Source organism: Antechinus flavipes, chromosome 2, assembly GCF_016432865.1.
Source record: "Antechinus flavipes isolate AdamAnt ecotype Samford, QLD, Australia chromosome 2, AdamAnt_v2, whole genome shotgun sequence".
NCBI lineage: Eukaryota > Metazoa > Chordata > Mammalia > Dasyuromorphia > Dasyuridae > Antechinus > Antechinus flavipes.
Window position 1 is genome coordinate 121,950,082 of NC_067399.1, and position 23,782 is coordinate 121,973,863.

The following is a 23,782-nucleotide window of genomic DNA, read 5'->3' on the forward strand; positions in this document are numbered from 1 at the left end:
CCTCTGTAAAAGGCACCAGAGGTCATACCTGGGTGTCTGGACCACTGGTGAGCATCTTCACAGTGGGGAAGTGTGTCCTCTCTGGGAAGCCTTGTGAAGAGGAGCGATACTGGAAGGAGAAACAAGGAAAGGATTTTGTCAGTGACTTGATAATTGGGGCTCCTTTAGCTGTTATTCCTTCCCATTGTCCTTGGCCCCCTTTCTCCTCTGACAGACGGTACCAGCTGTGAAGTTGTTCTCTTGCAGTTCAAGAGTGTGCGATACAGAGTTGATAGTCCCAGGAGCTGTTGCTGACCAGCCAGTGAGCTTTTCCTTTAACCTTGGTGCTGACCCACTCTTGCTCACTCTCTACCACCCTAACTTGAATTGTACCTTATCTGGAGGGTAAAGATAAAGCCTCATACTGAGCCTAGATACATTCTGGGTGGGATGAGAGAAGTCTGTAAAGTTCTCCATCTGCAAAATAAGGGATATGGAAAAGATCAAATTAATATGACAAAGAAAATAGTAACAATGCAATTAATTTTTCCCTAAGGTATTTGATGATGTTACAAAGATTCTCACTGCCCAGATGTCTCTTGACTAGGCAGGTGGGACATATTCGAGTCATGGTAAACACACAGGATGCTCTAGATTCAACTGACCAAAACTAGATGTGAATAAAATCAGTGCAACCAGATGGCATCCTCCCAACAGCTCCAAGGGAACTGTGGAAAATGGGAACTTTTGGCCAAAATGTGTAACCTGTTACAAACAGCTACTGTGCCCAAGTGTCAGCAGTTTGTTGGCGTGACTTCCATTCATAAGCACTGCTGAGGGGGACCCTGGGAACTGTAGAGCAATGAGTCTCATTTCCATTCTTGGCAAGTTGGCAGAAATTATAATTAAGGGAAGAATCACCCAGGGCTGAAGTAAATGTAATTTATCTAGTGAAAGACAGTATAATTTCTGTAAGGGGAAATCAGGCCTGAGATTCTTGGAAGGGGGTAAATCAGCAGGGGAGTCAGTGGATGTAATTTATTTAGACTTTCAAAAGGCTTTTGACAAGGTTCATTCTCAGCCAAAGGTTTGTAGGAAAAACAAATTTGAATTATGTCTTTTCTTTGCTCCTTGGTCTTGTTCCTTCTCTTTTGTTCTTCTATCAATCAATGCTCTCATAAATTTCCATTTTAGTCATGGATTAGATGTAGTGTCTTGTATATATTAGGCCCCTAATACTTACAGTCACTGAGTTTCCTGGATATAGAATGACTCTGACCCTGACCCCTCTAGTCTCTCCCTCTGTCCCTGCTCTGGCAAAAGAATAGTTACTGCCACCTTGTGTGTGTCAAATAATGACAGTAAACAATTTTTAGGAAACGTTCTATAAAGCAAAAGGTCTCTAAATGTTAACTAATCATAGAGCAGGCTAGCTAATTGCAACTTGGGTGTTGTACTTCATTCTCTCCCAGCCCAGCAAGGTTTTAAATCTCAGACTGAGAACAGGGCCTCAGCAGGCCTTGAAACAAAAGTAACCCCGAGGACAAAGTGTCCAGCTCAATTTACATTCCATCCTCATAAGCCTCCCTCCTCCTCTTTCTCCTTTTCCCTCACTGTGTATCTTTGAGATTTGAGAAATGACTCTGAGGAAGGAAAATTGCCATAACTGGATTTGGGGGAAGTGTGGGCGGAATTTTCCACATATTGGAAAGAGAGATCAGAAAATCTGGGTTTGAGGGAATTCTAGCTTTTGCCTCCATTGTTAGCTTTCTGACCATGGTCTGGCCACTCAGTTATCTGAGTGTTGGCTTCCTCGTCTATAAAATGGGAATAATATTTGTATAAGCTAACTCCAAAGTGGTTGTGAAGAAAGCAAAGCAACCTTAAGACCAGAAATGGGAGATATTGTTATTATACAACAGAATTTCCTGTTTTTGTTATTGTTAGCTTTTCTACCTGGTTTGATCCAAGGGTGTTATTAAAATTTGTTTTTCTTTTCATGGCCTGTAGGAAAGGGAGGAAACAAGAATTTATTAAATGTCTATTATGTGCCAGGAACTGTGCTAAATACGTTTCCCCCCCACAAATATTTTCTCATTTGATCTTTACCTGGGAGGCTATACATTATCTCCATTTCACAGCTGAGGAAACTAAGGCAGATAGAGGTTAAATGACTTGCTCAAGTTCACACCAATAGTAAGTGTCTGAGGCCAAATTTGACTTCAGGTCTTGCTGACTCCAGGTCAGAGTGGACTCTATCCATTGCATCACCAGTTGCCTCTAAAGAAAGGTGATTATGATGGCAGGCTAAAGATTTCTAAAGAGAAATTCTGTTTTTTCAGGGATGTATAATCAAAGCATTACACAGAGTTGGAAGTGGACTTAAAGGCCATCTAGTCAACTCTCCTACCTGGTTCTAGGCATCCTTTCTTTAACATACCTGACAGATAGGGCAGCTAGATAGAGCAATGGTCTTGGGGTCAGAAGAACTTGAGTTTAAATATGGCCTCAGACACTGGACACTTATAAACTGTATAATCTTGGGCATGTCACTTAACCCCCATTGTCTCAAAAAAACAAAACAAAAAAACCATATCTGATAGATGGTTGTGTGCTCACTACAGTAATACATCCAGCAACGGAGAGCTCACTACCTCACCAGATAGTCCTTTCCTTTTTTTTTTTTTTTTATTTGTTTTATTTTATTCAGATTAAATCTGCCTCTCAATAGTCCTACCTTGACCCTGTGAAGCTACAGAGAATAAATTTAATCTCTGTTTAATGTAGCACTTCATATGTCTGAAGACAGATATCAGTCTCCTTCAAATATTTTCTTCTCCAGCTCCTTCAGTTAGCTCTTAGATGACATGGTTCTGAGATCATTGTGGTTGGCTTCCTCTGGTTGCGTGCCAATGTGTCAATGGCACCTTTAAAAGGTGGAAACCAGAATTGAGTGCAATATACTCTCAATGTGATATAGAATACAATAGAACTCTGATTATCTTTATGGAACTTAACCATTCCTTTAATTTAGCCCATGACTGTGTCAGCTTTATTTTAGCCAAAGCATAGTGTCTATGGCACCTGTAAATGAAGCGCTAGCATGTGTAAAACTTTGTGTGACTTTTTTTTCCCTGAGGTGTTTGGAGTTAAATGACTTGCCCAGGGTTAAGTGTCTGAGACCGAATTTGAACTCAGGTCCTCCTGACTTCAGGACTGGTGCGCCACCTAGCTGCCCCAGTGTGATCTATTTTTAAGCTCTATGTTACCTGTCTTTGAGCAGGTTTGTTTTTGTTTTTGTGGTGTATTACTTTACTTTTTATTCCTATGTAAATATTGGGCCACTATTCCAGCCCATTGAGGAAAGACATCAGCAAACATTTATTGAACACTACCTCTGTGTGTGTGTGCGCATTTATTCAGAAAAATGTTTACTGAATAACTACCATGTGTAAGATAAACAAATAGTTTTAAGTCTTATTTTATTTTTAAAGAAGTAACTACCCTTCCCCATGTTTGTGTCATCTGCTACCTTAATAAATGTGACCTTCCTGTCTTCTCCTCTCCTGTACTATCTTGTCCTTGTCTCTCCTCTCTTCTCCTCTTCTTTCCTCTTCCCTCCTCTTCTCTCCTCTATCCCTCTCCCTCTCCTCTCCTGTCCTGTCCTGTCCTGCCTTGTCCTGTCCTCTCTTCTCCTATTGTCTCCTGTCCTACCCTCTCCCATCGTCTTCTGTCCTACCCTCTCTTGTCTTATTCTGTCCTCTCTTCTCCTGTCCTGCCCTCTCCTGTCCTTTCCTCTTTTCTCCTCTCCTCTCCTGTTCTGTCTTCTCCTCTCCTGTCCTTTCTTGTCTTGCCTTGTCCTGTTCTCTCTTCTCCTGCCCTCTCCTGTCCTGTTCTGTCCTCTCCTGTCCTGTCCTCTCCTGTCCTGCCCTCTCTTGTCCTGTCCTATCTTGTCCTGTCTTGCCCTCTCTTGTCCTGTCCTGCCCTCTCTTGTCCTGTCCTATCTTCTCCTGTCCTGCCCTCTCCTGTCCTGTCCTACCCTCTCCTGTCCTACCCTCTCCTGTCCTGCCTTCTCCTGTCCTGCCCTCTCTTGTCCTGTCCTGTCTTCTCCTGTTCTGTCCTGTCCTGTCCTGTCCTACCCTCTCCTGTCCTACCCTCTCCTGTCCTGCCTTCTCCTGTCCTGCCTTCTCCTGTTCTGTCCTGTTCTGTCCTGTCCTACCCTCTCCTGTCCTACCCTCTCCTGTCCTACCCTCTCCTGTCCTGCCTTCTCCTGTCCTGCCCTCTCTTGTCCTGTCCTGTCTTCTCCTGTTCTGTCCTGTCCTGTCCTGTCCTGCCCTCTCCTGTCCTACCCTCTCCTGTCCTGTCCTGTCTTCTCCTGTCCTGCCTCTCTTGTCCTGTCCTGTCTTCTCCTGTTCTGTCCTGTCCTGTCCTGTCCTACCCTCTCCTGTCCTGCCTTCTCCTATCCTGCCCTCTCTTGTCCTGTCCTGTCTTCTCCTGTTCTGTCCTGTCCTGTCCTGTCCTGCCCTCTCCTGTCCTCTCTTGTCCTTTCTTATCTTGCTTTGTCCTGTTTTCTTTTTCCTGTCCTCTCCTCTCTTCTCATCTTCTCTGCTGACTCCAGTCCCAGTCTACAGTACCACTCTGCTTTTTACCGATCTAAAATCTTACCCATAAACGAACTGTGATTTTTTTGGCATAATTTATTTTTAATAAATTCTTGTTGCTTCTTAACACCTACCACTTCTCCCCCCTATCCTGAATGCTTACAAAGTGTTTAAGAATCCATACTAGGAAAAAAAATAAAAACAACAAAACATAAAAATTAAAAAGAATCTATACTACAAATTTGGATATCAACATTTATGCTCTGATTTATTGGTTTATTTTTGGATGGGATGAAAGTAGGATTGTTTTCTAACATGAAGTCCACTGCTTTTTCTACTGGATCTCACTGCTTCTCTCTAGCTATTTATAACATTCCATGACAAGGAAGGGAACACTATTTTATTAAGCACCTACCCTATGCCAGACACTGTGCTAAGCACTTAACAAATATCTCATTTGATCCCAATTGCTTTCTTTCGTAGTTCAGAAGTGTCTCACTCTTTGTTACCCTGGTATTTTCTTGGCAAAGATACTGGAATGGTTTGCTATTTCTTTCTCCAGCTTCATTTTGCAGATGAGGAAAATGAGGCAATTCAGGGTTAAGTGACTTGTCCAGATCACACAACTAATAAGTATTTGAGGCCAGATTTGAACTCACCAAGGTGAGTCTTCCTGATTCTAGGTACCCTATCCACTCTGTGCTACCTAGTTGCCCAACTGCTATCTAGTACAGGAGGAAAAAAAATCTCCTCTTGCATTTTTGCCAGCTCTACCAGACACATTATTTATTAAATGTACAAGCATCCTACTTGGAGAAAGGCTCACATTGGCTTTCTTTTTCAATCTGCTGGATCAGAACAGGCTTCTCCTATTAAGAGGTTCAGCTTGTATTGTAGAGTAATCTTTAAAAGCAAAAGGTGAAATATACAACAGTGGCAAAATGAAATTACAAGATTTTTTCCCCATTTATTTAGTTTCATTTAGGGTTTTTAAGAATTTCTACATCAAGGACACACACTCTTGGAGAAACAGCTTTTTCAAATTATTTACTGCCTCTTTCAAGTCTGTATGAAGGTAAAATAAAGAACCATTTTTAAATTTGTATTTTTTAAAAATTAAATTCATTTTTTGTTATTTATATATTTAAATTTAATTTTAATTAGTTTTAAAATTTTTTAAAAAAATTTTTATTTGGCCAACAAAAAGCTACTCATATTTTGGCTACCATAAACTTCTAATCATTTTGAAATATTGGTTCTGTAATTTAAAGGGAATTAAAGACACTCCTTATTTTAATTGTGTTTTTTTTTTAAAGGACACTAGTGGGTCTCCATTCAGGAAAGATTGAAGACCAGATCAGGATGCTGTTATACTATTAATTCCTGATTTTCATAGCATGACTGAGGAATCAGTGTGGTATGCTTGGCAACAAAGTATACTGAAAAATATCTCCCTGACTTTTGGAAATGTTTATGTCTCACTGGCTTTTTGCCCGTGATGGGGTTATTTCAACTATCTTCTAATTCCTTTTGAAGACCATTCAGTTTGGTTCTAAATCCAGTTCTTCTCCTATTGTAGTAGCTGAATTCTCTCTTTATCTTTTGACATTATGCCATGAGTGCTCAAACAATGAGCCTATCTTTCCTCCAGTATTCATTTTCTAAACCAGTGGCTCTTAATTTTTTCTGTTATGGACCCCTTTGGCAGTATGGTGAGATGTTTGGATTCCTCAGAATCCTATTTTTAAATTCCTAAATTAAAATGCATAATCTTATAAAGGAAATCAATAACACTTGAAATATACTTATCAAAAGCAAGTTTTCACACCTAAATCAAGAACCCCTGCTCTCAACAAACCTTAAAAAATAGTAGATTGATAGTACTGTTTTTAATATACAGTTGTTATAACTGTAGAAAGGAAAAGTTATTTGTCTAATAAACAAGCCAGTTTTCCAAGTCAACTTGTATTGGAGATTTGCTTTGTGACCAGGTCCTTGCACATGTACTGGCTTGGCTACTGGCAGCCACGTGGTTTTCACTTAGTGACTCAGTTTCCCCAACCGAATTATAATGAATTTGTAATTGTTTTTCCTCCCTTGACTTTAATTCTTCTTCAGTGGAAAGAGGGACAGATTTTTTAAGTCGGAGGATCTAGATTTAAACCTTGGTTCTGTCACTTGAACCTTGTATAAGTCACTTAATTTTCTGGACCTCAATTTCTCCATCTGTAAAATGAAGATAAGTGACTAAAAAACTGGACGGCTTCTAAAATATAGCTCCAAGTCTAAGTGAGAAAAGAAGCTTCTGCTTCACTCATATATAGGCATATATATATATGCCTCTGACATAACTTCTCTCTGAGGAAGTATTAGATCTAGAATCAGGAAGATTTAAGTTAAATCACTTAACTAGCTAAGAGACCCTGGACAAGATATATAAAATCTAACTGCTCTAAGATAAATTTGTTGCTTTTGGTTTTGTTTTATCCCTCAAAGAAAAAGTCTTTATTTAAATATACTTCTAGTTCAGCCACAAAAAACAAATACAAAATGAAACAAACCAAAAAAATCCCGTCCCAAAGCAACTGATACACCTTTAAATATCCAGTTCCTATATATTATATTGGACCTGAGTCCTAGTGATTTCTTACTACCTCTGTGACATTGTGTAAAGTATCTCTGATACTTTGCAGTTTTTTCATCTGCAAAGTAAAGATGGACAAGATAATTTCTAAATTCCTTCCCACTTTAAAATCCAAGGAACCATAATGAGAGAACATAAACTGAATTTAAAAAATCAAGAAGCAAGCTAAGTAGCTTAGTATGGTAGGAAGGAGAAGACCTTGGGAGCCAAGAATTTCAAGGGTCAAGGGCTTAGGGATCATTAGATCTATTCCTTTCATTTTATAGCTTGGGAAACTGCCACCTAAAGCAACAGGACTTTGCCCCAGATTACACAAATTGTCGTGTGGAAGATGGATATATAGAGATTTACCACTAACTTTCCATGGACCCTTAAGCAAGCAAGTTACCGCCCCTTTGGGAGCCTCCATTCTCTTTACAATGACAAGATTGGACCTAGAGTTCTCTTGGGTCCCTCCCAATTCTTTAGTAATTATGACTAATATCCTGGGGGACCAGTAGCAGTGATGGGTGGGAATGGTCTCTAAAGTTCTCTATCCTGTTCTTCAGTGTTCTAAATCCTGTGCTTCAATGACTCTTCGAATAATGATACCTTTGGGAGACTAGTAGCAATGAAGGCAGTAGAGTCAAGCCTAGTTTAAAATAAGATTAAGTTATTGAGTATATCCTGACAACAGGGGCTTTTCTTTGGGAATGCTTTTTTTGCCTCATCAATCCAATTTATTCGTTTCAACATATTTTTTACTCATGAAGTTATAGAAAAAATTTAAACTGTCCCCACTAAAAGAGAATATTTAACATATTTAGGGAAGCTAGATGGCACAGTAGGTTGAGAACTAGGCATGGAGACAGGAAGACCAGACTTCAAATCTAGTTTCAGATATTTAATAGCTGTGTGACGCTGGGCAAGTAACCCCTATTTGCTTTGTTTCCTCATTTATAAAATAAAGCTAACAATAGTCCTTATCTCCATTATTGTGAAGATTAAATAAGATAATACTGCACTATAGCAGTGTTTGCTAATAGTTATTCTTATTATTTTAAAATTCCCACAAAGTATGGAAACATGTGTGAACTTTTAGGTGATTTCTTTTTTTTGTTTTGCCAACAGCAGCTTCTAAAAAGTTTTTTGTGAACAGTGCCCAAAAGGTCTTGGGCCCTCTGGAAAGTCTGCATTGAAGCCAGAAATATATTATAATATCAGCCAACTGCTAGACATTTTTCTAGCCTTTTTGAATTTCAGTGCCTTTGGAGGAGCTATGGTTGACCCATATTAGTGGACTCTGGAGATGACTCTTTTTTTTTTTTTTTTTGTCTGAGGCAATTTGAATTAAGTAACTTACCCAGCATCACACAGCTAGGAAGTGTTAAGTGTCTGAGATCAAATTTGAACTCAGGTCCTCCTGACTTCAGGGCTAGGGCTCTATCTACTGAGTCACCGAGATGATTCTTACAGGGGAAAATGGTTTACATCAAAGCTTCTAAAATTTAGGGTCACAACTCCGTATGAAGTCATGTAACTGAATGTGGGATTCATGAAATTATGATTTATTTTCAGTAAATGTATACCTATTTTATATGCTTACATATCCAGGGTTGCATAAACATGGGTGAAAAGGGGTTGTGAGTGAAAAAAAGTTTAAGAAGTCCTGGTTTATACAATAGTCCTGGTTGCTATTTTTACTTAATTTTCTTTTCTAGGTATGTTTTTTTTTTTTTTTTTGTGAGATAGTTGAGTTACACAGCTGATAGGTATTAAGTGTCTGACGCTGGATTTTAACTCGGGTCCTCCAGACTTTAGAGTCACATGCACTGCACCCTTTAGGTAGCCCTACTTAACTTTTTAGATCACAAAGACATGTGCATATATATCCCCAGGACTTAATGAAATTAATCTTTTTCCTCTTCCAACTGCAGATCTCTCCTGCACTAATGAAAGAAGACACTGAGAATGGATTACTGCAACCAGACAGCTTTAGTCCCATGTGGACAAGATAAATACATTTCCAAGTAAGATTTCCACTTATAACATGCATATGGAAAACTACATTAACATTATTATTCCCATTATTATGGGAATCAAATGATAGGTTTGGGTAGAGAAGCTCTCAGCTTCTGGAACAATGATTCCTAAAAATTTTAAAATTTCTATAAGGTGTTACTGCTTAATTCAGGGGTTATCCCCCTTCCTTCACCCTGTCTCAAAGTGTTATATGATAGAGATTTTAGAATGTTATTAGGTACCAAGGAAAGGGCATCATAAGTGAAGCTCCCTGACAATATTTAGGTCCTGTCTCTTGTAATTGAACAGCTGATTCAGCTGTAACATGTACTAATAGGTACTCCTCTATGAGGGTTCAGATAAGATTTATACACCAATTTCCTATTTCTCCCAATTATATGATCTTAAGGATGTATGGTAGTTTCTCAATACTAAAACGGGAACTTTTCATTTGGGCTGTGACAAAATATTATTGGTAATAAGTGACCTATACTAAAACCGTGTAAACAAGGAAACTACCCTACATGACTTCCAAGCTCCCTTCTATAATCTTAGTTTTTGGGGGGTGATTAAATACTGTTACATTATGGGATAAATCTGCCAAGATATTATATGGAATCAGTATACAGTAATTCCCTTAAGATAATCTGTGTATAGGATGAGCAAAGAGTATTGAGAACAGAAAGAGGGCAATTAATCAGGAGTTCCAATCTGGTAGAAAGATAAGAAGGATAAGATAAGAATGAGAGATAGTATATACATTTAGAAGAACATTGGATTTGAAACGAATACCTAGAGATGTGCTGGCAACACATGGATCTCTGGTAACATTCTTTCAATGGTCCTCTGGAATCCTGGCTGATCAATGCATTGATGAGAATATTTAAGTCTTTCAATATTGCTTGTTTTACAATATTGTTATAGCAAAAAATATTCTCCTGGTTCTGTCACAATGCTCTCTCAATTCATACAAGTCTTCCCAGACTTCTCTGATGCCTTCTCTTTCATAATTTCTTATAATAAAAAAATTCCATTAATAAACCATAATTTGTTAATTTATCCCCTAATTGATGATTACCCTTTAGTTTTCAATTCTTTGATTTTACAAAAAAGTTGCTCTTTCTCTCCCCCATATACATACATATACACATATGTATATATATCTATATGGATGTGCATGTATGTGTGTATATATATGTATACACATACACACACATATATAGGATATTGTATTCTTTTTCTGATCTTTTTGAATAAAAGCCTAATACTGATATAACTGAGTCAAAGGGCATTCATGGTTTAATAACTTTTGGGGGGCAAAATTCCAAATTGCTTTCTGTAATATCTGTATCAATTCACAGCTTGACCAACAATACATCAGAGGGCTCCTTCCCCACAGCCATTTCAATATTTGTCATTTTCCTTCTTTTTAATAACTGTAGTTTTGTTTTAGTAGCAGCCTGAGGTAGTTATAATTAGAGAGAAAAATCTTTTATTAACATTTTTTATTGCTTTCAAGATACCAATATGAGCACATATTTATGAATTTGGCTACAGATAAACACACACACATACACACTCACACCCCACAGCTTTTTCATCTCTTCCCTTAATTAAGAGAAATTATCGAGTTGACTGTGAAGTTTGAAAACAATCATAGTTAATCATAGAAAATTGAAAGATAGAACAAAAAATGTTAGAACTCTGGAACGATCCTTAAAAAGCACAGAATATCAAAGCTAGAAAAATATAGAATATAGAAAGTTAGAAGGAAGAGACCTTAGAATACAGAATGTTAGAGGTAGAAGGAATCTTAGAGTATAGACTGTCAGAACGTATTATAGGAACTTCTAGTTCATCTAATACAAATTTCACATTTCACAGAGGAGACCAAAGTCTAGAGAGAGGGAATAATTTGCCAACATAACACAACAAATGCATTCTAGAAATGGGACTAGCATCTAAGGCTCCTGATTCCTAATCTAGTCTAGTCTAGTCTAATCTAATCTAGATGCTTCTCCCACAAAAGTCAGGAGAACTAGGATGTGACCAAGACCTTCCCCCATTTGGAAAGACAGTATGGTGTATTAGTCAGGAAGCTTGGGTTTGAATACTACCTGTCATTGTGAGAATCTAAACAAGTCACTTAAATGCCTTGGAGCCTTAGTTTCTCCTTCTGTATAAAGTGATAATGATAGTGACTGGGAAACCTACCTTAAAAGATTAGTGTGAAAGGAAAAAAAAAAAACCCACTTTGCAAACATCAGAGTATTCTTAGAATCAAAGAAATCAATTGCACAAGTGTTTATTAGATATCTATTATGTGTCAGGCATACAGAAATTAAGTCTTATCCTTAAAGGAGTTTACATCTTCCTAGGAGGAGATAAATATTCACACATATTTATACACACATATGGACATAAATATAAACACCATGGAGGATCCTAAATCAGACTTAGGATTTTGATATAGACTTGTGAATTATTCAAAGTTTTTAATTTTAAAATTATGAGTTTAGAGGATTGGTGAAGAAGAGGGAGAAGAATAAATAAATCCCCTTTATAGTGCTTTAACATTTATATAAGATTTCACACCATGACTTTTTCTTTTTTTTTTAATATTTTATTTTTTTAAAATAGTCTTTTATTTACAAGTTATATGTATGGGTAATTTTACAGCATTGACAATTGCCAAACCTTTTGTTCCAATTTTTCCCCTCCTTCCCCCCACCCCCTCCCCTAGATGGCAGGATGACCAGTAGATGTTAAAATATTAAAGTATAAATTAGATATACAGTAAATATACATGATCAAACCGTTATTTTGCTGTACAAAAAGAATCGGACTCTGAAATAATGTACAATTAGGCTGTGAAGGAAATCCAAAATGCTGGCAGGCAAAAATATAGGGATTGGGAATTCAATGTAATGGTTCTTAGTCATCTCCCAGAGTCCTTTCGCTGAGTGTAGCTGGTTCAGTTCATTATTGCTCCATTGCAACTGGTTTACACCATGACTTTTTCGAGGCAGTTTGTGTCGGTATCACTATATAGAGTAGGATGTTAAAAACTACTTTCTGTCTGGTCTGTGATTTTTGTATAGTCTCCTAGACCTGTGTTGTTCTTTGGGAAAGGAAGCTCTGAGAAGACTAACCTCTCCATAGGTTTTATTTTCTGAGGGAATTTCTAGTTTGGAAAAATCTGATTTAGACAGATATTGATAAATGGGCTTGGGGCTTCTGTTTGATTATATCCTAAAGCCTCATTAATTCAGAATTTGTGGCCAGAGGATTTGATTTGCTAAGCAAATTGTAAGGGAAGCAAGATGAGCTATGAAATGCTACTTGAGAGAGCAAAGTAATTACACGCTCTTTAGAAGCACTCAATTGTAAATTGTGAGAGACAATTGTGAAAAGTGGGTCATGGTATACTGAGTAAAAAGGGCAGTCTCACTTTGGATAATCAGCAGCTGGAAAAGTAAGAAAACTCTTTATCTTCTCTCATCTATTGTTTCCTCCTACTGCCCTACTCACCTGTCTTGTCTACTTTTCATGGTTGTGGATCTGTCCAGGAGACCCAGATGGCTCTGGAGGAGAAAGTGAGGCTGATGACTTTGCACAGCCCTCACTTCAATCCAATTCACTTACGGGCCATGACATCTTCCCTGATTCCTGGTTGTCTTCCAGAACCAAGGACAAACAGAAGCAATTTTTTCAGGGTTGTTGTAAGGATATTGCTCTCCTATTTCATGTAGTATCATTTATTACTTATGGACCAGAAAACCAGAAAAACCAGAAGACTAGAAAATATGTGAATTATTTTTACCACAGCCTTCATTGTTGTTCTTCAATTCTGGCTGACTTTTCATGACCCTGTACAAGTTTTTTATTTTTTATTTTTTTTTTTTTTGGCAGAGATACTGGAGTGGTTTTCTGTTTCCTTGTCCTGTGGACAAGGCAAACAAGATTAAGTGATTTGTCCAAGGTCACATGGCTACTTAAGTGTTTGAGGCTGGATTTGAATTCAGGTCTTTCTGCCTCTGGGTCCAACTCTCTATCCACCAAGCTGCCTCTAGACCCTAGCTTCTTAAATTGTGGTTTGTGACCCCATATGTAACTGAATGTGGGGGATTGTGAAATTATGATTTAGTATCAGTAAATGTTTGATTTATATATATACACCCCTTTTATGTACCTAAATATCCGAGATTGCATATAAATTTCTTGGGTAAAAAGGGGTTATGAGGGAAAAAGTTTTAAAAACTCTGCTCTAGACAACTCATATCTCTGCATTAAAGTCCTTCAGGACAACTTTCACAAAATTACTAAATGTGCTTAAAAGTACTAAATTGTTTAAAACTAGTCCATGTTCAGACTTCATCAGTTTATTCTGGTGCCCTCTTCCCCTGCCTATCTCATCTAACATAATGAGGAATGTTTAATCATCATGAAATTTTTGAGTTGGAAGGGACCTTAAATATGAGTGAATGTATGAATGAAAAAGCATTTATTAAATGCTTACTGTGTGCAAAGCAAATAGTCAATGAGGACAGTCCTTGTTGTCAAGGAGCTCATATTCTAAGAGGAAAATAGTCCATGTTAGTTTCAGCTGTGAGTCTGATGGAGAGCTCTCATAATCCTTAGGATAATATGGCAAAGCAAGTGATAATTGCATCTTTTTAAAATATCATTTTAACTGAGAAAATCATCTCTTTCTCTGATGTTGAACCATTTGATGGTACCACTTCTGGAGGTAACTTAATTTTCTGCTCCTAAGATGATTGCCATGAGAACAGAGGAGCTATATTCCCTCTTTTTCTCTGTTTCACTTGTAGAGAAGCATAATGTCTTTAGAACTTCTTCATTTTACAAGTGGAGAAATTGAAGCGTGGGGGTAGGGAAAAATGGCTGCACCAAGATCAATCACATGGGTAGGTAAGTATCAGAGTTAGAATCCAAACTCAAATTTTCTGATTCCCAATCAGTGTTTTTCCATTTTGCCATGTTATTGGCTCTCTAGAATCTGGCAGACTGCATTCCTAGGGATAGACACGTGTTTAGGAATTTAAGGAGTGGTTAAATTGTAGAGTTACTGGGTCACCACTCTGCTCTTAGTTCCAAAGTCTCTAGAAATGAGGATTTACCAATTTATCAGGCTTAGGCTTACTTTAGTTTAAGTTATAACTTCATTTTTTTTTCCCACAAATTTGAAGATGCCCTCCTCCACCTCCCCAAAGTCAGGAGAACCAGCAAGTGACCAAGCCCCTACTTGTTAGACCCTCCCCCATTTGAAAAGACAGTGTGGTTTAATGATTAGGAAGCTTGGGTTAGAATCCTACTTATCACTGTATAAGTCTAGGCAATTCACTTTAATGTGTTGGAGCTTCAGTTTCTCCTTCTGTAAAGTGACAATGAAAATATTTGGGGGACCTACCTTAAAAGATTACTGTGGAAAGAAAGGAGGGAAAGAAGGAAGGAAGGAAGGAAGGAAGGAAGGAAGGAAGGAAGGAAGGAAGGAAGGAAGGAAGGAAGGAAGGAAGGAAGGAAGGAAGGAAGGAAGGGAGGGAAAGAGGGAGGAAGGGAAGGAGGGAAAGAAAGAAGGAAGAGAAGGAAGGAAGGAAGGAGAGAGAGAGAGAAAGAAGGGAAGGAAGGAAGAATGGAAGGAAGGAAGAATTTTTTAAAAAACACCTCTCTAAACATCAGAGTATTCTAAGAACTGAATAAATCAATGTACAAATGTTTATTAGATGCCTACTATTATATTTCTTTCTTTTTCTTTCTTTCCTTCCTTCCTTCCCTCCTTCCTCCCTCCTTCCCTTTGTCAGGAATATATAAGTTTTTAGGTTTATCCTTAAAGGAGCTTTCATCTTTCTAAGAGGAGATAATATTCTCACACACACACACACACACACACACACACACACAGAAACAACACAGTAGTGGGGAGAGACACTAACAACTGGGGGGAAATCAGGAAGAGGGAGCTGCTACCCTGAAATGAAAGAGTTGGCCAGTTTAAATTCCATGTTTGAAAAAACTTGGATATGATCAAATCATAAGAACAAATATAGATTAATAAATGCTTGTTGGACTGGATTGGGTATTAAGGCCAAGCCCATACAGAGTGAAATTCAAAGACCTAGATTTAATCTTGCTGTTTTAAAAGAAATTAAAGCTTACTGAGCCCCGTGAATTCCCTGTGATTTCTCAGTAACTTGTGACTAACATTTGAAAGGGATCAGAGGATTTAGAATAAGCAGAGATCTCAGAAATCTTGCTGGTCATCCTCTTTTGTTTTATAAATGAGGAAAATGGGCCCTGAGAGCTTGTGACCTATCCAAGTTAGTAAGTAGCCGATCTGTGTTGGACTCCAAGGAGAAAAGGAAGAAACTATCTTGAGTGTGGGTACACACACTGCCTGGCTGGCTGTCCATTTGGCTTAGTTCTTTTGGGAGGGAAGCCCCCCTTCCTTAGCAGAGTCAAAGCCAACCTGTTTCCTTTATGGGCAAGACTTGGCCCATTGGCTATAACCCTGGAATCTTATCTCCCTGGAAGATGTAGGTGGTCTTTGAAATGCACTATATTGGTTGAGAGCCAATGAGAAAATAACAAGCGTGAAGGTTTTTTGACAATAAGGTCTTAATTTTGATTTGCCTGAGGTAGCCAGACTGATCACTTAACGGAATCCAAACCCCAGTGAAACTGTTCAGCTGGTGACTGTTTTCCCTCAGTCAGCAGCAGCAGCAGCACCAGCAGCATTTTAAAGTGGAAGAAAAGCAAATTCCCACCCTGATCATGTTCCTTTTGCTTCCTTGCTCTCTCGCCTTCACTCCCACCTTTGTACATGTTTTTGAAGTTTGAGAAGGGAGAGGAAGAAAGGGACCTGGAGACAGTATTTTAGAACAGCTCTCAAACTGGAAGGATGAAATTAAGGGACAAAATGGGAGAGTTTTTCCTCTTGCTTCCATCCCTTAAATCTTTAACTTCAGAGAGCCTGATGATACATGGTCTCTGTTGTCCTATTCACAATTAAGTAGGGGGAAATGAAATAATCTTTCTGGATCTCTGTTCTTCGTGTGCTATTGGATTAGGCAGCATGGTGTAGTGGGCAGTGCTCTGGATTTAGAATAGTAAGACTTGTCTCAGATGCTGTCTAGCCGTGGGACCCTGGGTTAAATTCTTAAACCTCTATGGATTTCAGTTTTTTTACCTATAAAATCAAGGGGGTTCGATTCAAGATTGTCCAAGTCTTATCCAGCTCTTCATCGATGATCAAATGACTTGTTCAATTGTGTCAACCCCCCCTTTGGGGTTTTCTTAGCAAAGATGCTGCAAGGGTTTGCCATTTCCTTCTCCAGCTTATTTTACAGATGAGGAAACTGAGGCAAATACAGTTACTCACAGGATCACATAGTAAGTGACTGAGGCCAGATTTGAACTCAGGCAGATGAGGCATCCAGCTGGGAGCTTTATTCATTGCACCACCTAGCTGCCTGAGGGGTGATGAGAAAAGGCTTTGTGGAAATGGCTTTTATTTTCCTGGACTTTAAAGTTTAATCCGGCAACAGAGAAGGGAGTAGAAGGCTCTCCAGGTTCAGAGTGCAGTCTCATCAAAAATATGAAGGTTGGAGAGCACAGGAGTTCGAGGCATGTGCCGAAAACAAGGAAATAGTCTGGTTTGGCTTGAGGGGAGTTTGTGAAGGGAGTATTGGATAATACGACTTGAGGTTGGGAAGAGACTTAGTCGGTGAGCATTTATGAAGGGCTTCCTCTGTACCATGAATGATGGATACAAAGAATGGCAAAGAAGGATTTCTGCCCCAATTACTTTTCCTATTTAGGCACTGGGAGTAGGAGTCGGAGGGGGAGAGGGAGCTGAGTTTTTCAGGAAGCCAGGGGCAGAGATAAGGCATGGAGCCAGAGTACTGATTCTGAGGCCCAAATCTGAGGGATGAAGAGCAATGAGAAATGACAAGTAGAAATGACAAGTATAGCATGGGAGGAAATAAAGTCTAAGAAGATTGGGAAAGGAGAAGTAGCTAACTGGCGAAGAGCTTTGAAGTTTTTATTTTGCATTTTGATGGCTGGGTGCCACATTGTGGAGAACCTTGAATGCTAGGCTAGGTAGGTCAAGGAGTTTGGCCAAGAAGGCACCAAGGAGACATTGCAGAATTTTCCACAGGGGACTGAGTCTGGTTGTATTACAAAAGAATGGCTTGGGAAAGGGAGAAAATTGGATCAAGATAAATATTTAGGAGTCTTTGGTAATGAACCTGTACTAGGGATTAGGCAGTGGAAAAAGAGAAGAGGGGGTAGGAGTGGGAACAGATAGATATGAGATCTTGGGACAAGACTCGATGACTGCTTGGATTTGGGGAGTGAGAGGAAGGATTAGGTTATGAACATAGGAAACTATGTTGTGCAATGGATAGAATGCTAGCTCTGGAGGCAGAAAGATCTGAGTTCAAATCAAGCCTTAGACATTTAACTGGGTGACTGGGATAAATCACATAATCTCTGACTCAATTTTCATATCTGCAAAATAAGGGAAATAATCTCATCCATCTCTTAGGGTGTGAAGATAAAATGAGTTAATATTTATTAAGTGCTTTATAAATTTTCAAGTACTATCCAAATGTTAGTTATGAGGATGGTGCTGATTCCCACTGACATATAAGAAACACACTGAAAGGAAGTTTTTGCACTCACTCAGAATTAAAGTCATCATTTTTAAGATCATACTTTAAATTTTTAAAGGTGCTTTACTGAGGTGGTCCCAACCACTAATCCAGAGGACCCATGATGAAACATGCTATCTACCTTCTTTTTTTTGGACTTGGCTAATGTGGAAATTTGTTTTATTTGACTATACATGTTGGCATATTTTATTTTATTTCCTTTGCCATGTTTTATTTTCTCTTGTTTTTTGGTTTCTCCACGTGTGGAAGAGACGATATGAGAAGGGGAGAATTTGGAATTGAAAAAAAATTAGATTGATTAAAAAATGTTTTGATGCTTTTGTCCTCTATGTCACTGTCATTTTCTCAGTGATGTTTTCTTGCCCAGTAGAACCTTCCCTTATAACAAATAATTACAGTTGAGTAAAGCAATAAGCAATACACCAGCCAGGTACATTTAGTACAGTGCCTAGAAAATAATAGGTGTTTAATAAATGTTTATGAATCATTGAGTGGCTTTTGATTGATGATGCTTAAAGGTAGACTTGCCCTCATTTCTTTTTAGCTCCACTGACTTTGAAGAAACAAAGATTAATTTCGAAAGATTATTGAAATACAAGCAGAGTGATTTTTAAAAATTGCTTGGAAATGCTAGAATAAAAGCTACATTAGCTTTAGTCCAGGAAATATTAGCAAATAACAGCAATAAAAACATCTTAGTATTTTTTTTTAAACTAGAGTGCACAGAATTAAAGGAGATGATGTATGGAAAGTGCTTTGCAAACTTAAAAACACTATAAATAGAAGTCGATCATTATTCTTATCTAAGAGCTCCTGCTTCATTTAGGAAGGTCAGCTGTAAATAATGGATCCAACTATATGTCAAGGAGAGGGCCTTCAGGACAGTGAAATGGTAGAAGATTACAGGATGGGGAGGGGAATAATATAAAAGGAAAAGGAATGAAATTCTAAAATCCACAATCTTGGGTCTCCACTGCTTTGTGGTTAGACCCTGAAGAGTGTACGGTAGTGTAAGGAAGTGGATTTGAATCTCACCTCTGACATTTACTAGTTGTGGAATCCTGGGCAATCTTTTAGCATCTTTGGGCCTGTGTCCTCCTCTGTGAAGTGAAAAGGTTGGATTTCTCTGAGATCTCTTCTAGCTCTCGATGCTGTGAAACATATGAAACTGCATTTTTAAACAACTATAAAATTGTTGATGGTGATGGTGGATTTCCATGACAAATCCTTCAGCTAATAATAATCAGTATAAGGCTACTTGATGACACAAGGGATAGAATGCTAGACTCAAAGCCAGAAAGATCTGAATTTGAATCCTGTTTCTAACACTAGCTATGTGACCCGAGGTAAAACCCTTCACCCCCTTTCAGCCTTACTTTTCCCATCGATGAAATGGGGATAATAATCATATTTACCTCACAAGGTTGTTGCGATGATTAAATGAGTTAATATATTTAAAAGTGCTTTGTAAACATTAAAGTGCTATGTAAATGCTAGCTGCTGCTTTCTTCTCCTCCTTTTCCATCTACTTCTTTTTTCCTCTCCCCCAAAAGAGAATCAGTGAAAGATTTAAGATCAAGCTTTCTAAAAATGAACACTTTCTAAAGGTGGAATGGATAACTTTAGATGGTACTAATTGTCTTTTTGCTGTAGCTCTTCAAGCAAAAGCTTGAAGGGTAACCCCTTTGCTAGGCCATTGCAGAAAGACTCTTGTCCAGGTTTGGGTTGTAGTAAATGCTCTGAATTCCCTTTCAACTTTGACATTTTGTATTGGAACCAAAACTGGGTTGGAGGTGAGGAAAGAATTCATCAGTGACTGAGTGCCTACATTACACTGAAAACCTCATGCCTTCTCATGTGTATCTTTTCTCCTCTTTTAAAGAAATGAACTTCTGGTACACCTGAAGACCTATAATTTATATTATGAGGGTCAGAACTTGCAACTACGGCATCGAGAGGTAAGAAATCCAAGATGGTAAGTGACACATGGCCTTATTTACTTTGGTAGGAAGAACAGGACCCACCAAACAATATCTTGCAAATAATAGGTTCCTCATCTATGATAATCGCAATGAATTGGACTTTTTTTTTCAAGGATCAGCCATTATCTGGCTCCAGCCAGAGATGACAATGCTTGAATCAAAAGGGATTAAATGATGAACAAGGGGATGTAATGTCAAGACTGCTAGATTTAGAGTTCAAGGTTCAACTACTAGCTCTGCTATTTAGTACCTCTGTGACGATGGACAAATCTCTCATTAAGACTCAGTTTCCTCATGTGCAAAATGTGGGAATTGGATTAGATGATAGAAATTCCCTTCCAGCTGTTCATTTCGTGACCCCAAAATAGATCAGAAGAGTCACTCCCTCACTTTAGTTACTCCTTCACTGAATGAAGTATGAATGAAGAATTTATTAAATACTTATTCTGTGTAAAGCATCAGGAATACAAAGAAGGCAGACAAATCCCCCTCTCATGAAGGAGACAATAGACGTGGAAGGCTTAACTGCAAGTCAGATGGGAAGATCCCTATTCACAAGCATAGCAAATAGTGACACTTCTTTCATGCTGATAAAATTATACTGATAAAATTATATCAGTTTCTGATACTGAACCATTTGACAGTGCCAAGGAATTTTGTAGTACACTTTCAATAGCAGTGACTATATTATCTTCACATATTAATATGAATCCCAGTATTCTGTTTGAAGGAAACCATGGGCTCATTTTGTTATGGAAAAGTTGAGAGTTCAGACCTTGAGCTAAAAGACTGGAGGTAAGAAGGAAGAGCATTCTAGTACAGGGAGAGTGGAGGATGGAGTGGTATGTGTGAGGAACACAAAGGGCATTTTAACTGGACTGTAGAGTATAAGGGGTGAGTGGAGTTAAGAACAAGATATAAGAAGACTGAAAAGGTAGGAAGGAATCAAATTATACAGAACTTCCAGTGCCAAATATAGAGCTTTATATTAGATCCTAGAAGTAATAAGAAGTCATTGGATTTCACTGAGCCCTAGAGAAAAATCACTTTGGCAACCAAGTTGAATCTTGATTGGAATTGGAAGAGACTTGACCCAGGGATACTGAAATAGTCCAAGCATGATACCTGTACCAGGGTGGTAGCTTTGAGTAGACAGAAGGAGAAGTATACGACCAGAATTGGGAAGGGAGAAATGATAAAATCTGGCCATTGATCGAGGAATTGATCATGACACTGAGATTGCAGGCCTGGATAACAGGGACAATAATGGTGCCCTTGATAGTAACACAGAATCTGAAAGAGGGGAAAGTTTTTAGGGAAAGAAAATGAGTTCTATTTTGGACATATTAAATTTGAGATGACATGCAATTTAAAATGTCCAAAAAGCAGTTGATGATGTGTGACTATAGCTAAGGAGCAAGCTTAGGGCTAAATATATAGATCTGGGAATCATTTATATCGAGACGATTAAACTCATGGAAACTAAAAAGATCACCATGAACAGTTTCTTTCCTCAAAGGGTTTACATTCTACTAAGAACTTGTATTCTTTATTTATAATTAGTTGTGCCACCTTTGACAAGTTACTCTCTATGAATGCTAGTTTCCTGCTCTGTTAAATGGGAATTATAAAACTTAGATCACCTACTTCCCAGAATAGTGGGAAAGTGTTTTTATAAACCTTAAAGTGCTATAGAAATGTGAGTGATGGTGGTCCTTGTAGCATATAAATAGCATATTATTTCTCTGCTGTGAAAGTGATATTTGGGTGAGTCTGAAACCTCTTCCTCTATTACCAGTCTGAAAAGACAAGATGAAAATACTTCGTTTTTATTCAAATTTATGCATTACATTTATGTTTTTTGTAATAGACTGTTCTTCCATATTCAAGCCGGGAGTCCTGACTAAGATTCTAGAATCTTAGAAGTATGGGAATGAGTTCTCTCTCTTGTAACTGCTGAACTATGATGTCCGGCAAATCTTTTGTCTGTTCTGGTAGGGATTTTCAGTTGTGAGACAGAACTTCTGGCTTCTCACCTGAAAAGTATCTTTGCTTAGGACAGATCTTACTAGGCCTCTTCCCTCCTATCTCTGATCCCCAATAAAAACTTAACCATCTAGAGACTTGAGTCCTATGTAATGTGAGCTGTCAAGTCTAAAAAACCATCTGATTAATTAATTCTTAACAAGATGTTAATAAATTACAGGATCAAGGAATATTGACATTTCCAAAGGCATTTTCATTGATATGAACTAATCCTTTAATGTAAAGAAACAAATTTTTAATGAAAGAATTTCAGTCATCATGACAGCTTTTTAAAAAATATTTTATTTTATTTAATAATAACTTTATATTGACAGAATCCATGCCAGGGTAATTTTTTTAAACAACATTATCCCTTGCACTCATCTCTGTTCCGATTTTTCCCCTCCCTTCCTCCACCCCCTCCCCTGACAGCTTTTGAAAGATAAGTTTGGGCACAGGGCATGGAGATGCACCTTCCATGGGTCTCTCTAGGAAACAATTAACTACCCATTTTGTTGGTCACAAAATTTTTGACCAATCCTGGACACTTTATATATTTATAATTTTGGCTTCTACTATTTCATAGACTTATTTTCCGTTAAGTTCTTACTTCAATGCCTCATCATGGTGTGGAGGTGACCCTGGGTTCTTGGAGGCTGTGCCAGTTGGATGTCAACTTTTGGCAGCTGCTCCCAAGCTGGAAAGGTTTTGAGGACAGGTCCCGGAATAGACTGTCTGCCTGTCATCTGTGGACCAGGCAGGATAAATGCAGAAAGCTTCAGCACCAATTTAGCTGCTGAGTGATGAATCATTTGGCCAGAGAAACTCTTTTTAAACATCTTCTAAATCATTGAAGACTTGTGAGCTGTATTAGGGGAAGAAAGATTTAGCTTAATGAGGTCCCAGATCTTTGAAGCATTGAGGTTTATAAGATCTAGAGATATAAGGGACTTTAGAGATGGTCTAATTCATCCTCTTCAGGGGACAGTGAATCAGCTAGCTCAGTGAATAGAGTGTGATACGTAATCAGAAAGATGAATTCAAATCATTTAACCTCTATTTGCCTCAGTTTCCTCCCCTATAAAATGGGGATAATAGTAGCATCTACTTCCCAGGGTGGTTATGAGGACAAATGAGAAAATATTTGTAAAGTGCTTTGCAAACCTTAAAAGCCTCATATAAATAGTTATTATTATTATAACAACAATAATAATTTTAAAAACTGATATTTATGTAGCACTTTAAAATTTATAACACATTTTACATATATTGGTGCACTTGGGCCTTATAATAATCCTATGAAATCACAGATTTGGGCAAAACAAAAACAACTCCTTTGGGTGAGTATAGTATTGTAGGTGCTGTTATTCCCATTTTACAGGTGAGGAAATTGAGATTCAAAGGCACTGGCTGCTTATATCACATGGCTAGTAAGTGTCCAAGGTGGGATCTGAACCCAGACAGTTACTACAGGAACGAACCACCACATTTTACAGATTTAGCTAAGATCATAATAATACAAAGGGACAGCTGTAATATTTGAACTGAGGTCTATTACTCCAAATCCACAGCTTTTAGCACTGTGCTGTAACACAAGATAGGGGCCATCACACAGACGCCAACAAATTCATGGGAATTCATTTAAGGGAGAGATTTCTTCTAAGTCAGGAAAGAACAGGAAAAGATGGCCTAAAGAAGGGAGGATTTGAGCTGGGAAAATTGGGATCTGTATTTAATGTTTAGCCACGGTCAGTGAGATTTTTACATACATACACATATACATGTGTAGGGATATTTTTACTTAAGAGAGTCTACTTTCCTTAAAGATATTCATACATAGGAGTCTATGATAAT

The 23,782-nt window shown here is 38.1% G+C and overlaps 1 protein-coding gene across 1 annotated transcript in view; it reads left to right on the forward strand.

Moving 5' to 3' along the window:
- The window catches only part of RASSF2 (Ras association domain family member 2), a 74,935-nt gene that overhangs the window by 26,681 nt on the left and 24,472 nt on the right, over window positions 1–23,782 (forward strand). Inside the window, exons 2-3 of the mRNA XM_051975459.1 lie at window positions 9,141–9,233; window positions 19,804–19,879. Coding sequence (XP_051831419.1) covers window positions 9,175–9,233; window positions 19,804–19,879 — 135 coding nt within the window. The 5' untranslated portion in view covers window positions 9,141–9,174. The remainder of the gene's footprint in view (window positions 1–9,140; window positions 9,234–19,803; window positions 19,880–23,782) is intronic.